We start from the raw sequence: 17,313 nt of genomic DNA, 5'->3' as shown, positions 1-17,313 counted from the left end.
CTTGAAAGTTGTGACTTTTTGTGTGTCTTTTTGCACCTTGGTGCGCGTATCGAATAAAATAATCCCGTCTGATAATGTATAATAATTTGTCTATATATTAGAAGCCCTTGAGTAAACATTTATCTTTATAAAATTATAGTTACACATTTTTTAAATAAATAGAGTTTTAAAAACTAATAAACCCTTTTGATAAACTCATGAAAATATTGTATTGTCAACGATCTTTGATATGTGTACTTACAAGTTACAAGGTTTTAATTATTATTTTTTTTATTTTATGTGGATCAAAATCAAGCAATAAACGAGTAAATTATATACAAACATACATGATACATAGACCGGGAGATACTGACACAAAATTTCGAGTCATTTGTAACAGGATGGCGGTTCTACAGGGGTCTTAGTACGCAATGACAAAAAGAAAAATGATGGTGTGAACGCTGGTACCGGTGGGTTAGTCGCGTGGGCGTTAGTCGAACTCGTCGTAAAAATAGCGAAAGTCAAACGATTTGTAACACAAAAATTTTAGAATTTACCGATAGCCCATAAAAAAGAAGTAGGCGGTAGTGTCATGCCATACTTTTCCGGTGTGACTAACAGCCCGCCATACCGACGCAAATGTGTTGATTTAAAAAAAAACAATTCAACCATTTGTACCAGGCTAACTTTTGCACAGGTAACCATCGTCGTGTAGCCATTTACGAAAATCACCATACCATACTTTTCGGACGATTCCAAATGGTCGCCATACCGCCGAAAATCTGCAAAAATTTTTTTTTTCGCCAAACTTTTTGTACCAGTATTGCATTTGGATTTTTGGAGAGTATTTGATAAAATGTGACCATTATTATATTTGCCATACTTCTAGTAGGGGGAAAAAGTGCTGCCATACTTCATAAATAAATTTATTATTAATTTATACAAGTGAAGATTTCTACCACCTAGATCTTTGAAATTTTGTATTTATATTTGTTGAACCTCAAACTTATAGGAAAGATTAATGCCATACTGTTACAAATCGTTCAAAATACGAATAAAATCATACAATAAAAAAAAAATCTTATACACATTCGCCACCTCCCACAGGTATGGCATTATCACACTTCTATTTATAATCATTCAGGAGTTGTTGAAAAAAAAATTTAGGGTGTTACAAATGGTTCGGCGAAAAAAAAATTTGCAGATTTTCGGCGGTATGGCGACCATTTGGAATCGTCCGAAAAGTATGGCATGGCGATTTTCGTAAATGGCTGCACAACGATGGTTACCTGTGCAAAAGTTAGCCTGGTACAAATGGTTGAATTGTTTTTTTTAAATCAACACATTTGCGTCGGTATGGCGGGCTGTAAGTCACACCGGAAAAGTATGGCATGACACTACCGCCTACTTCTTTTTTATGGGCTATCGGTAAATTCTAAAATTTTTGTGTTACAAATCGTTTGACTTGGCTATTTTTCCAACGACTTCGACTAACGCCCACGCGACTAAGCCGCCGGTACCAGCGTTTACACCATCGTTTTTCTTTTTGTCATTGCGTACTAAGACCCCTGTAGAACCGCCATCCTGTTACAAATGACTCGAAATTTTGTGTCAGTATCTCCCGGTCTAACAGGTGAAGCTTATAATATAAGCATGTTCAAAAGAAACCATCTTAATTTCCACATAAAACACTTTAAAGATTAAAGGCCAATATCCCAAACAATTACTCATAAATCTATTAATAAAACTAACGTTAAAACAATCCATTTTTAACACAGCTTACACCATAACCAACTTGCTCGAAATGTTTACAAATTCGTTTCATAAGAGGTTTGTTAACCATCTGCGTTAGATTTACAACGCTGTGTAGGATCATGAACGACTTTGATTGTTCGTTTGATTGATTGTTTGGTTCTGTAATGCAATTAATTTTAACGATACGCAAAAACCTCTTTAGAACAATCTAACCAGCGACCTAAGCAGCGACCATTGTAATGATTTCTTTGTAGCTAAGTCGATTTTTAAATCCTTGGTAAAAAATCGCGTCCTAAATAAATTACACTACATTTTAAAAATAATTTGGAAAATCCAAAAGTGCACGCCTCATAATTTTTTTTTTTAATAAATATTTATTAATTATTATTTTTGTTTATTTAATAACAATTAAACCACATCGAATCAGACCCTGAAAAATGAAAGGGTTCTATTCCTGAGCATACTCAAGCGTAAGAGAAAAAAAAAGACTCGATTAGTAAAGTATTTCGGTCGCTATCGTGTTAACAAGAAAAAGGATCCGCACATACAGACACACGGACGTCCAAGACAGAACTTTTTTAAACTGTTTTTTAACTAGTTTAAATAACAAAAATGACATCAAAAATATCATGAACGTTAAAAATAGTGTTTTTTCTTAATATGTGTGTGTATGTATTATCTTACAAGTGCAATGTATGATACATAAAGACATTTTAAGTTTGAAAAATCAGATGTTTTGCGCGAAGTGACAGTAGTACCCACCTCAACGCTTCGCTTATGAGGCGTGCAATATTACCTGCTGTTTACAAGTAATTACAAGTAATTATTGAATTTAATATGATTATTGAATTTAAAACTAAGGAGCTGATATTCACTCAGCTGTTGACATCTGTCAATCAATGTATTAGTATTACTAAACTACTATACTCGACTATTAAAAAACACCTTTCTGAAATGGTTGGTTAATACGATATTCCACGAATCGGCCATATATTGAAAAATCAGCCCTAAACAAAAAATGTTCTATAATTGGCAACTGATAACCCGTGAAAAAGAGCTTGAATTACACAACAGATATATCTTGATTTACGTAAACATCGTCTCCTAATTCCCTTGTGGCGTATGAACTGAATTTCGCACCTTTTACTGATCGAAATTCTTTTAGTAGAATCACTAGAAAGTCGGTGATAAGTCTTTATATACCTAATGTAATTTTCTTACGATACTAAAAGACAGAATAAAATCTTGTAAAAGAAAATGCTGTTTACATTCTTGCTGAATATTTTCTTAAATGTGAGACTTTTTATTATAATAAAGTCTTCAAACGTATTTTAATGACGTGCAATCGAAGGTTCATATTGCATACTTTGATACATCGTTAAATAACAATACAAGGCAATAAAAAGCCAACGACACGCAATACATACCCACCGAGCATCCCTTATTGAACGCTTTCTAAAGGTTATTGCTTCGTGGAACAATAAACACATTTATTATGATAAATTGAAACAATACGGGCTATTATCGAATGTGGAATGGGAGCGTCAACACTTTACATAATTGCTTTCAATACAGTTAGGCTACCTCTTTTTTCCTATCTGTATTCAAAGAATGAATTATTATGTGGGTCTCTTTTAAATAAATTTGCGGAATGTGTGGTATCTATATATATATATACATATAATAAAATCGTAGGAAAGTCAAAACTGTACATTGAATATTTTTTTAAAAGAATACATATTCCATGATCTATAATCGATATAGAAGCCAAAAATATAGTTTTTAGAATTTTTGTCTGTTTGTCTGTTTGTCTGTTTGTCTGTTTGTCTGTATGTTTGTCCGAGCTAATCTCGAAAAGTACTGCATAGATTGACTTCAAATTTTGCATGAATATTACTAACAGGTCGAGTGAGGTTTTTTTAAACATATTATCATGCTATCACCTCCGGGGGAGGAGCTGTGAACCTTTACTTTTCTTACGTATTCCGTGTACTACGACAGCGTACAATCTAAAGACTCATGTTTAAATGTTGTTTTTGAGTAAGCCATGCTATTATCTAGCTTTACACTATAAAAACTACGTCATTTACGTAATTTGGGCAGAGAAACTGTTTAATGAATCTTAGTACTATAAAGACAAATTTGATTCAGCGCCATCTATGAGATTTCGTAAAAATCAAATCAATTTACATGTTAACACTACTGAACACAATGTTAAAAATTAATAATTTAAATATAATTATGTTAGTTATTTATTTAACTCTTTAACCCATAATAAATCTTCCCTTCCCTATAAGGTGCGCTTATAATTCGTGTGAATATACTACATTTTTAAAAGTGAGGGTAGATGTATATTATTTTAAGTCAAACTAGACACCATTACAGTTAATCTAATATTGATTGTGTTCATTGGTTACATTTTTAAAAATCTTCGTGTTTTAATAATTCGATCACGAGGCGGGACTCTAATACAAAAAGGTTAGTTCGTTGATAATTATTATTCCTTCATCATTTACATGTTGTTAGTAAAAAATAATATACTTTGACTGTTAATACTTTTGTTCAGTATTTATCTATATGATTATTACTAAAGACTCATGTTTAAATGTTGTTTTTGAGTAAGCCATGCTATTGTCTACCTTTACACTATAAAAACTACGTCATTTAAGTAATTTTGGCAGAGAAACAGTATAATGAATCTTAGTAGTATAAAGACAAATTTAAAACAGCGCCATCTATGAGATTTCATTAAAATCAAATCAATTTACATAATATTAACGCTTCTTGGAAATTCATAATTTAAATATTATGATGTTGGTGAGGTTGTTTTTTTTTAAAGATAAATAAATAATTCATATCTTCCCAGAGTCCATTTCAGGTGCGCTTATATTTCATGTGAATATATGTACTAAATTTTTATAAGTGAGGGTAGATGTTTATTATTTGATGTCAAACAAGACACCATTACAGTTAATATAGGTAATAGTAGATAACAGTGATTGTGTTCATTCGTTACATTGTTATAAATCTTCAGCTTTTTTTTTAATTTTCGCCTTCTTGCGTTCCCACAAAAGATAAGTTGTAACTTTTGTATTTATTCTTTATAATTATAATTATATAGTTAGACTCATGTTTTATTAGTTAAAGTTAAGTATGACAAAATAAGAAAATGATGAAATTTTATTTTTATGTAGGTATAACTTTTACAAGACTATAAAGAAGGTCACTTTAGTTCTTGATAAAACTTTATTTGTTAGTAGCTTTTTAATAAAATAAGGTAGTTACGGTTATCTTTTGATTTTTTTTATTAACAGATTCAATGTTAGGGTAGTTCTATAATAAGAGGTTTTACATCTATTGAGGAGACGGCTAAGGAGAAAAGTTGGAGTTTTTCCATCAAACATATATATCATGACTTTTGGCCCGTTTATGTATCTATTCACGTAAGGGCAAGTTACTTTATAGATATTTTGTCACTTTTTTGATGGCCAGGGTAAATACATCAGGCAGGGTAGAGACATGAAGATCAGGGTAGATACGTATTTGACCAGGGGAGAGAATTAGAAGCAATAAAACAAAGAATACAATATAAATAATCGACTTTTATTAAATATTGTACTTGAAACTTATAATCAGGCAACATTTTTTATCACATGTATTTATTTATTAATCAGGCTAGGTATCGTATTAATCATAAATCAGACTTTTAATAATTATTTATCACTAATTTTATACTATCTAATTACAGCCTTTTTTCAAAACTAAAACGAAAATTAATGAACATGTTTTAATTATAAAATACAATTATAATATAGCAAATTGAAGGCATTCTCTTGCCTATATGAACAAAAAATCCTTTCCTTGCCTTTTTTTCAAATCTAAAACGAAAATAAATGAATATGTTTTAATTATAAAATACAAATATAATATAACAAATTAAAGGCATCCTCTTGCCTATATGAACAAAAAATAAAATTGTTAAGCTTTCTCAAACACATCGACAGACTTTTTGAAGGAGTAGAACATCCTCTGCCCTTTCAAAACAATATTTGGCGTAGGTAGTGTCTCAACAACCTGACTTTCTGAGATGAATGATACATCTTTTTCATCAACTTTGAATAATTTTCCAGTGTTATCTGCAATTTTACAAAAAACGACTCATCTTCTTCCAAACCCGTACACATGGCCACATAACGGTACTCTGTTTCTTTGGTTAATAATTTGACTAGAATAAAGTCACCGTTCTTTAGTATTTTTTTGGATGTCGACGGTTGTTGAGTATCTATTATTTGGTGTTTGACATTTTTTGGAGTAATTGTTTTTTGAATGTCAAATGGAGTCTCATTTTCGGACTCTGTATCCGGTCCGTAAATATCCTCGACTTGGAGACGATATTCTTTATTAACAGAGTATGTCATAACACCAAGCTTAAAATGATTGCAATGTTCATCTTCATTTCTGGATCATTTTTAATATTTGATATCGTATTTTCTCTGCTTCACGTTTCTTCTGTAATTTTTCTTCACGTGTTAACTTTTTCGGTGGTGCCAAAATCTAAAACAATAATAATAATAATGAAAAGCTAGCACTCAAATATAAACTCATTCAAAACACAGACACACCATACTACAAGTATTAGAAAATAACACACACAAACTGTACTACGATCGAGCAATTTTAACAGATAAAACGATACACTACAACAGACCCAATATTACAATTCATGATAAAAACAAAAAACCAGCATACATTATTGATATTGCAGTCCCTAATTCACATTACCTACTTAAAACCATCACTGAAAAAATAAATAAATACATAGAGTTACAGGAAGAAATAAACAGAATATGGAATGTTAGTAAAGTATACAATATACATAGTACCGATAGTTATTTCCACTACAGGAATAGTCCCTAAATACTAACACCACAGTTTGAAGTTAATAGAATTACCACATAAGTCATAACACATATATTAATCTACAAAAAGCAGCCATTTTAAACACTTGCAGGATTGTGCGAAAGTTTATGCAGAGTGACGAAACACCTCACAACACACCTACTTAAATAAGTCTCAAATGGCAGTTACTTGGCTAAAAAGCCCGTATCTGTCATTTCACTCTAACGGTTTTAAACCGAGAATAAACGAAGATTCCCAAATAATGATAACAGTATAAATACGATGCATATTATCTCCCCTGGTCAGTAAGTCTCTTCCCTGGCAATAATCTCACCAGGGGAAATACGCCAGGGGAAAGACGTTTTCATGACATAATGAATTATTTTGATTCACACAACAAATGTTTTAGTTAATAATAAAGCAAGCTTTGACTATTACAATATTACTAAGTTCGGACAGGAAATGCAAATAAATTAAGTGATTATTATAACTTTTATTACTTACCAGTGGAGAGACTCAATGACCTTGCGAAACTGTTACACCGCACGAACGCGTCGGAACAACTGTCAAATGGCGTCGATCTAACCGTTTCTGTGCTTAGTATTGCTAACTTCACGTCGTTACATGTCGCTCAGCGCGTTAGGGAATATGGCCGTCTGATATTTTATATTACAGCGGCGGTGCGAATATTGCCAGGGTAGATACACAAAAAGAGCGGGACAAAAATAAAGTTAAAAAATTATTGAAAATAAACAAATATTGTTGAATTTTTCTTTAATAACATTTAAGTGTATTTACTTAAATTTGAGGTAAACATAGTTTGCTTTATCAAATAATATAAAGAGTGAATGTATTGTATGTTAGTTAAGCTGAAACCGATAAGGGGACAGGCCAGGGTAGGGACTTTTTTACATTTTATAACGAATTTTACAAAAATATGCTTTAATTGGATATTTAATTGTAATGTTATTTAATAAAGGGCATTGAAGTGGTGTGATTCATTGCACAAAAAAGCAATGCATAGATCAAAAAAACACTTTTACATAGATTTCCGTAGTAGTCACCTCTTATCATAGAATTACCCGTTAATAAAAATTGGCGATTTGCGTGAGGATGTAGTGGAAATTAGTAACCTTGCGCGTGGTCAATCATCAATCATCAATCATCAATACATATAATAAAATTCTAGAAAAGTGATGTCTGTACAATGAAAATATGTAAAAAAAATTAGCAGGGGTTAAATTATTAAATCGATCCCAAACCCAAAACTGTAGTTAAAGCATATTTTCCGACGCTGGTTCTTAGATAAAGTGTATCAAAATCGGTTCATCCATTTATTATACCTTTATAGGGGTAAAAGTGGGAATGTGGGAAAAAATATTAGTTATATTTTTATCCAATTCGGTTTATCCATTACAGCTTCTATTAGATTACAGCGGTAAAAGTGGGAATGAACAATAATGGAATGTTGTCAAATAATATACTCAAGCGGTAGATATATCAAAATATGAAAGAGCAACGTGTGAATTACAATTAATAATGTTTTATCGAAATCGGTTCATCCGTTTATTACATATAGGGCACTTTAGGGGTGACAGTGGTTAGATAAATAAACCAAATGGAGCATCAAACGACAGGATATGACGTGTACATATAGGTACAATTAGATAATATGGTTTACATCAAAATCGGTTATCCCATTTACTAGGGGTGGAAAGGGAATGGGTTGAAAGTCTATTAAAGAAGAGGGGGATATGGGAGCGAGAGGATAGCCACACACTGGAAATTTTGAACTCTACTCAAAGCCACATAGGCCAGGCCCTTGGCAATTTTTTTTCCTAAAGATACCACTTCTTTTGTCACTGTGGTCCATTACAATTTGTGCACGGTTGATGATGATGTCAAGGAGCAACAAACTCATAGATATCAATATGATATAGGAATGTAAAATGGAGGTAGGTCTCGCTTACTTGAAAATAAGAAACCGAAGTTTAAAATTTAAAAATTAAAAAAAAAACCAACGCAACGAATGTAAAGGAATAAACAATAATTTTACAAACTTCCCGAGGATCTTTAAAATTAAGTACCATTATAAAAAAAATATAATATATGATATGATAATGATGGTATGGCAGCTCCGACGACTTTGTTTTTTTATTTTTATAAATATTTAAAATGGTATTTATTAATTTTTATTGCACGGTCTAAACGGATTAGTTACTACAGGCGTGAGACAGGAAAGATCTGCAGGCCGAAACGGCAGAGATTAGAATAAACGCTATGGAATAGAAACTGCTATCGCTAATTATTATTGACATAAGCTCATCACATTTTAGTAATGGTTCGGTCACACTACCAAAATTACGACGACGACAACGACCAAAATTCTCATCCAGACCAAATTTGTTCAAAATAAAATATTAAAATTTCCCGTCATACTGGTACTCGGAAGAAAAAAATTTCGAGGTCAATTAATAAAAAATAGATTTTTTTCGATTTTCTAGGAGCTACCGTTTCTACGAAAAATCTATTTATTCATTCATTCAAAAAAAAAAATCCAAGCACCAGAACGACAGGAAATTTTAATATTTTATTCTAATTGTGTTTAGCACTATTTTGTTAAATTGCGACTGGATGAAAATTTTGTTTGTGGTCGTCGTCGTCGTTGGTAGGGTGAACAAATCCTTAGCAAAACATCATACGCTTATGTCAATTATTAGTATCGATAGCGGATTCTATTCCTTTGCGTTTTGACGTTTGTCTCGGCGCTCAGTTGCTTCACGATTTATTAACAAAATCATCCATACAAGGAAGGAAGAAAAATAAATTTGCTCCCTTCCCCTCTGGTGCCTAAAAATAAATTTTACGTAGAAAATTAATTAGGTATTTATTTTTTTATTTTTTAGCTCAGTTTAGTAATAAATTTTACTAATAGTTCTTTGTATTATTTATGGTAGTACGTGTTTTTCCTTTAAATTCAATATAAAAGAAGGGTTGCACTCCGGGAGTGCCGGCAGAAGTGAATACTTGATTATTAACGTTGAGCATGTTTGATGTTTTGGAATGGTATCCGTCTTACGCTTTTTCGGGTCACGTGTCCTGACGCGAGTTTAAGATTTTATACCCATTACAGAAAAAGTGCTCAACGCCGCTAAAGAAGTTTTCACTTCAAAAATTAAGTAGTAACTACTATACAGTCACTATTCCACGCGGACGAAGTCGCGGGCACAGCTAGTCATATAATATTTTAACTGTATGTCTCCGTGAAATTGATACTTAAAATTAAAAATATAATTCTTTAACATAACAACTATATACTCGTAAAATATATAGAATCAAACAAAGAAAAGCTTTGATTGAATTACAAATATCAATGTTGACTACATAACCACTGAAAATCAGCACTATCATAGATTCTTAAATCATTACCGTTTTTAAAGACATGTGGTGTTAGCCTATAATTAATTATTGTTGCACTTGTATTTTCCTTGTATGTCTATAATTAGTGTTAACAATTGTTGGCTATACTTTGTAAAATACATAAAAATAAATAAATAGAACCTACAGTTTTATCAGAGTTGATTCATGTAAAAGAAACTGCGTACTTACAAGATAAATAGCAAAAAGGTAATGAAATGCAAACAGTGTTGTCATGACTACTGAATAACATGTTTGTTAGGGAGGGCATGAGAAGGTTACAAGGGATAAAACTGGGCTTTGGATTTAACTATGCACTCATTCACTCACTTTTGTATATTCTTAATTACATATTATAAGAAGCATTCGTTAATGTATTCCTTCATTTTTATTTATTTCAGACTAGCTGTGCCCCGCAGTTTTACCCGCATTGCTTCGCTCCCGCATTCGATAAATGGGCATTATCCATTTCTCCGATAAATGGCCTATCTAACACCGAAATAATTTTTCAAGTCAGACTCGTTCCTGAGATTATCGCATTCAAACAAACAAACTCTTCAGCTATAATATTTAGTATAGTTTATTATGTATTAAGTAGGGTAGAATATTATGTATAACACACAACAGTCAGTAACAAATAAAAATTAATTAGTTATACTTATTAGTTACCTTAGTTCATGAGACCAATTAAAAAAAGACGTGTGGCACTCGGGGACTGCCGCGGTAAAGCTATTGCATAGCGTGCCTTCAAGCCACACCTCCGCGCCCGTCGGAGTGGGGAGCGTGAGGCTTTTCGTTACGGAATTTCTGAATTTGGTCCCCGCGCTCAAGGCCCGCGATAGAAGCTATGCAAAAGCTTAAAAATAAATTTATTAATTCGTTAATTTTATTATCAACCCTGCAGTAAGTATAGCTTATTTCCCATTCCTGGCGAAACAGAAATGAAACTGTATAATTTAATGTCTCCAATTCTATATTTTCACGTTTAAAAGTTTTCTTTAGAAAGGGAACTTATAACAAGGTTAATTACAAATTCGTAACTCGCGACGAACTTCAAATCAAAATTATAAACTTCGTGAGACGTAGGTGTTAAATAAGATCATGATTTATTTAGAAAAAGTTATTCACTCTTCAATAAGTATTGACAGTATTCATAGAGGAGGATAAAATGAATTCATATTTCATACTGATTTGTAAAATTATTGCCTTTTGGAATTTGATTATCAGCATGGATTTGTTATTTCGTGTGTCGTGTGTGTGTCGAGCTCACGCGTCAGAAGTGAAACTTTGGCAATATTAAAGATATCAAAATCGTCGCCTTAATCCATAACGTGACGGGATTGCAATGACGCAACTTTGAAGTTTTACTCTCAACGCGCCAAAGAAGTTTCAATTCAAAAATAAAAAAGATATGTCTATTTGAACAACGTTTCACTTCAAAAATAGAAAAGATCTGTCTATTTGAACAACAAGATCCAAGATCAAATTGGCTTATTGAATTTCCTATTAAAAGTAGTTCTTACAGAGTTTAATACGGCACAACCGTTCCGCATATTACGTTACCGCATACCGCTTACATAAGTTTTTACCCCTTCTCGTATTTATTACACAAGCGAACTTGCGAAGAAACTTCGATAATTTATGGCGAAGCAACCCTAGTTGTAACCCTCGTACGGTCTGACTGTAGAAACTTTAAATTGGTCTACGCCTTATTCCTTAAATTAAGACAATATTAGTGTGGTATCTGGCTAAATATCTAATCCTGACTTATAATATAATGCCAAATTAACCGTTAGTCTAATTTCCCTGAAACTGTGTTCAGCCCCCGTATCATTATGTCTTATGGCAGTATTATATCCAGTGTGGAAAGATCACAGCGCTTTATTATGCTATCACTTTCGCACGCTGGAAATAATACTGCTATAAAACATAGTGCTGAGATGTACATTACATAGAAATATATTATTGTCTAAACTTTTGTTAAAAACTGAAATGATATATCAATGTCCATCCCATCATGTCTGATTAGTTGATGCAGAGCTTTTAAGAAGCTGTAACTTCAATTCACTCGTTTTTCTTTACTTTAATTTCAGTTTACAAAATCCGAAAGCCAAAACGTGTTAGATCCAATAAGTTTTCGTTCCAGTCTAGGTCAAATATCTAGGACGTCTATTGTGGAACCGTTTGACCTTTGTGATGGATGAAATGGTCTGAAATTGTTTCTTTTTCAGTGAAATATTTAGGTTGCTGCAATTGTTACATTTGCCGTTTGCGCACAGTTTTGTGCTTCGTTTCTGTTAGCTGTGGCCTGTGGCTCTATAGCTATGAACTTTTGTAGGCCTACGGATAATGTTTTTATCGAGCCTATAGTAGCTTCACCTGTAACACGCTTACATTTGCTATACACCTATGAATTTTTGATTTTTCTGTTTGTATGTTACCGACTCGTTTAGACTCGATTTGATTAAGTCTATACCTGGTCCTAACTTTGTATACTTACCAAGGATTTGTGACAATACAATTATTTCATCTTATTAAAGCTTTATTTTAGTTTCTTAAAACTACATTCATGTGTTTACTGCTATAGAATTGAATAGCAGTGCTTATACGAGTAATGAAAATAAAAGTTTCTTTTACCCGTGCTCCACTTCTGTCATGTTTTGAACATTAAGATTATTATAATTTATATTGTTCCCGGTTTATGTCCTGTAAATTATTTCGTATTATCTATATATCTCACGTTCTGTAGGTGCCAATACGTTGAATTGAGTGAGAATTCAATAGTAACTTCAATAAAACGGTTATTTGGAAGCACAATGGGAACACGTAAACATTACAAGAGAAATGTCTTTGGTACGGTGCCCAGTGGTAATGAAAAAAGTTGGGTCGTTTTGCAAACAAATGGTATGTGAAACAAATATCGAATTGTACTTTATTATACTTGACGTTGATCGTTGTTTTATTGTATTGTAATAAATAAAGACGGAGGCAATTGGCATATGGAGGGCACATGATGCAAACATTGACATTTTCAAAATTTACAGGTCAATCTGCCTCTTTCTACAAAAATTAGAAGAATATTGGTCAAGTTAAAACAATAGTTGGAATTGAAACCTAATTATTTTATGCATAATGTTATGCCTTCGTACCTATGCGTTATTATTACACGCTTTATATTAGCTTCACCTGTAGGTTTGTAACCGACTTCTTTGGGCGCGATTTTAACCCACTTTAAACTGCCAGATTTCGTTCAAACTTTGTAGATTTATTGAGGACCGATGACAATTGACAATACACTAATTTGATAAAAATTGTCTATTTTTTAGTTCGGTTTTCTATAAAAAGCGTGTTTATTAGTTTTTTTTAACTATTATTATTATTTTCTAGTTAATGTGTGGATAGTGTTTTCAATAGTACCATTCTACTTCGCTTTTTGCAGCCGCATTTAGCAGTTTAACATGAGAACAGTCTAACAATTATACAACTTTAAAAATCTTATAGGATATTGACCAGCCCAGCACGCAGAGGAACTTTCGAGAAGTCGTACATGACAGATGCAGAACATTTTTCCAACAAATATAGAAGACAGAAGTTTAGTGTATAAGTATATTAGTATAAGTGTATAGCTATAAGTATTTATTTAAAATTATATATGTATGTTTATCAGCCATCTGGTTTCCATAACACAAGCGAAAGCTCATGGGATCAGATGGTGCCGTGTGTGAAAATTGTCCTGAAATATTTATTTAACCATTTTCAAGTACATAAATTCCACTTAACCTAAAGATGAGAAAAAAAAGACTGGTTGCACTCCGGGAGTGCCGGCAGAAGTGAAAACTTGATTATTAACTTTCAGCATGTTTGATATTTTGGAATGGTATCCGTCTTACGCATGGAATATAAGGGCTAAAAAAAAACCCGTCTTACGCTTTTTCGATCAGGCCACGTGTCCTGATGCGAGTTTAAGATTTTATACCCAACGCCGCTAAAGAAGTTTTCACTTCAACAATACAAGAACTACTCCTCACCCTGTCAGCCACGCCGCCCGGCAGCACGCTCTTGACCACGACGCCCGACGACCGCCCCCCCACGATGCCGAACGCGAGCCCCGACCCGTCGTTCACTAGCTCCACCACTTCTACTTGGGCCCACTCGCCGAACACTTGCTGTAAAATAACTTGAAGTTATTTCTATTGAAGGTATAATAATTTTCATATACAGGGTGTCTCGATTTTGATGCGCTATGATATAGTTTTCAGATTCTGCAAATACTTGAATGTTTGATTCAGCAATATGTAGACATCTATGAATTTACCAAATGAAAAAAAAAACCTCGGAAGATAAATATTTTTAAACTATACGTTCACAATGACACAGAAAAGACCTAAAACCAACTGATGGTATTGATAAATTTTTAAACCATGATTTCAAAATTTTCTTTCAGCCTAACAATTTTATTAACAGATCGTTGTAATTAGTTATTTGACAGTATAATTATCCGTTCTTCATTAAAATTCAATCAACATTTGCCTTACTGCCAAAAAACTAGAATTAAACTCATCAGTGTTTAAATTGTAATCGGTTACTATGTTGCTGAAAGTCTTGCATGCTACTATTAATTTAAGCGTAGTTTTCTTTTCTATCTGAAACTAAATAATCCTTTATTCAATATTCCAGAATTGAAATGGACTTTGACCTCTTTATCGAAGCTGAGCCAACAATTGTGCAGAAATTACGATCCACGTGTATTCCCTTAAGCTTTCGTAACGCTGGTTACATCAGCCTTACTTTATTTATTATGTAAAAATTGTACTGAAAACATATCATTTGTTATCGCAGCAAAGCTGTAAGCCGTTACGTTTTGTTAGCCAAGTTTTTTATGTTCTGTTTATTTCATATAGCGGTTGTTTTCTCTGGAGATCATAAAAAGAGGTCTCTTTGACTGGGAATTGAAAAAGGGTATTGTCGTTTGCTCTACGAGATACAATTTTGTTTGGTTTTAATTTGATACCTTTGTACGTTATGAATAAATACCCTTTCTTGTTATATTTAGATAAACTAGTAAGCCAGTAATACAATCATACCGTCCCCGTTTTAAATAAAATGTCACCGAAATGTTGCTCTACATACTCCTCTACCATTCAAATTAAAACGTTTCAAGTGGGTTAAGTATGGTAAGTACCTAAATTTTATTCGAGTAGTCTATAATTCATTTAATCATCATCATCATGTGTCCGCCTGCGGCTTCGACTGCGTTGTCAAGAGAAATTTCCATAGGAATAAGATGTTTCGAGTTTCGACGTGCTACAAAGTAGCCTATATCACTCTCTAGCCTCCTAACCTATCTCTAACACAAAAATCATATTCATATATATATTATATAATCATATACATATTTCATCATAGATAACATAATACTAGGGAATGCAATCCCGACTCGAGATTGCAAATTCGGGATCCCGCGGGATTAGAAATATCAATCCCGCGGGATCCCGGAATTTTCGGGATCCCGTCTAATTTAAAGAAAATGTTGAATTCAGATGACTGAAAAAGCTAATAACTGCTTGTTTGTAATAGTGGGGCTATCTATAAATTACGTCACGCGAATTTTAGAACTTTTCAACCCCTCCCCCACTCCTTGTCACATTTTAAGTACCCCGTCCCCCCTAATGTGACGTCACATATTTTTCAAACTTATGCATGTATCTAAAAATAATCAAAAGAAAACAGTTATTTTCATTTTTTTACTTATTTTTACTTATTAAATACATAATCTTAAATATCTAAAATTTAAAAAATCGTAAATTTGAGTGTCCCAATTTGCATTACAACATGATCTAGGAATTAAATGCGTTCTTACGCAACAACATTTAATTCGGCAACAACATTAAAACGCAAACAAGATTATCTCTTGATAATCTTATAGCGAGAGTGCGAAATTATTAATAAATACATATAGGTAGGTTGATTAAAAATTTTCTGTTCAAAGTTTTTTGCTCACGTACAAATTTCGTTTCGTTTTATTATGTCACGTCACAAAGCTTTTGATCCCCCCTGCCCCTTGTCAGATTATGTCACATAAAGATGATACCCTCCCCCCCTATTAACGTGTGACGTAATTTATGGATGGCCCCTAGTGAGGTCAACTAAAATAACATATTACTCGAAAGAAAATAAAAACCTTTATTCTTTAATCTTACCAACTAAATAATAATCAGGTTGTAAGGAAATTAACGTAGGTAAATTAGGTAATCAAAACAATAAGCTTATTTCAAGGGAATTAGGAAAAATTATGAAAAATTTAAAAGCTTGCGCCCCGAGTGGTTGTGTGTTGCGTCGCTGACCACTGCGTCCCAATCCCGTCAATCTCGAACGGGATCTCGTCATATGATGCGTCAGGATTGATCCCGAAAAATTACACGAGATCTCGCGAGATCGGGATCCCGCGGGATCGGGATTGCATTCCCTACATAATACTATACTAGTAATTTCACAAAAAATCTTTCTGTTGCGACGAGAAGGAAAAAGAAACAAATAAATAACTTTTGTCAATAAAATATAAGTAATATTTGAATATTTATTTTTGCTATACACTAAAAATAATGAAATATTTACCATAATGCGTCGAATCAATCGTTTCCTGGGCGTGCGCGGCTGACCCTTGGATCAGCTAACTTTCTCCATGTCACTGTTTCACACTTGCACTAGAATACACTTTGGTATAACTCACTCGAACTTTTGCACTAACGCTACTGCTGTTTTGGAGCACATTTTGGTTTACTGTAACAATTGCACTTTTAGATTTTTTGTCTTGTTAAAATGATTTTTAATTCGCAAAAAATATAAGCAGTAGGTACCTTATATTATGTTTTTACTATGATGCCTACAGCCTATTCATTTTTATTACGGTCTTTAAAATATTATCAGTCATTTACCTACATATTATTCGATTTTAAACCTGTTCAGAATGCATTTTAAATAATTTTAGTACATTAATTTTAGCCTACACAAGTAAATCTATAGTAATACAACTATTATGAAACATTACAATAAATAATAAATTAATTATTATATAAAACACTATACGAGTAAAAACGAGATATTACGATCTGTTAATTTCATGTGTTCACCCATTATCAATTATAATAATCGTTCGATTACCACTTTACTCGATACATGGTATACCAATGGGCAATGCGGGCATGATTATCAATTTAAAATTAAAATCGTGGGGCGTACTGATAAATAATAAATATTAATATG

The 17,313-nt window shown here is 32.7% G+C and overlaps 1 protein-coding gene across 1 annotated transcript in view; it reads right to left on the bottom strand.

Moving 5' to 3' along the window:
* Positions 1-16,818, bottom strand: part of LOC149898550 (multiple PDZ domain protein-like) — a 161,400-nt gene extending 144,582 nt beyond the window's left edge. The window contains exons 1-2 of the mRNA XM_090115041.1: positions 16,666-16,818; positions 14,079-14,216 (exon numbers count right to left, since the gene is read on the bottom strand). Of these exons, the coding sequence (XP_089971167.1) occupies positions 14,079-14,216; positions 16,666-16,668 (141 nt within the window). The 5' untranslated portion in view covers positions 16,669-16,818. The remainder of the gene's footprint in view (positions 1-14,078; positions 14,217-16,665) is intronic.
* Positions 16,819-17,313: the final 495 nt, after the last annotated feature.

This window comes from Colias eurytheme, chromosome 22 (genome assembly GCF_061535395.1).
Source record: "Colias eurytheme isolate Ceu_HAF_F1 chromosome 22, ilColEury1 Martin Lab GWU primary, whole genome shotgun sequence".
In the NCBI taxonomy this organism is placed as follows: Eukaryota; Metazoa; Arthropoda; class Insecta; order Lepidoptera; family Pieridae; genus Colias; species Colias eurytheme.
Note: the sequence above shows the minus strand (reverse complement) of the source record. Positions and strands in the feature narration are given on the sequence as shown.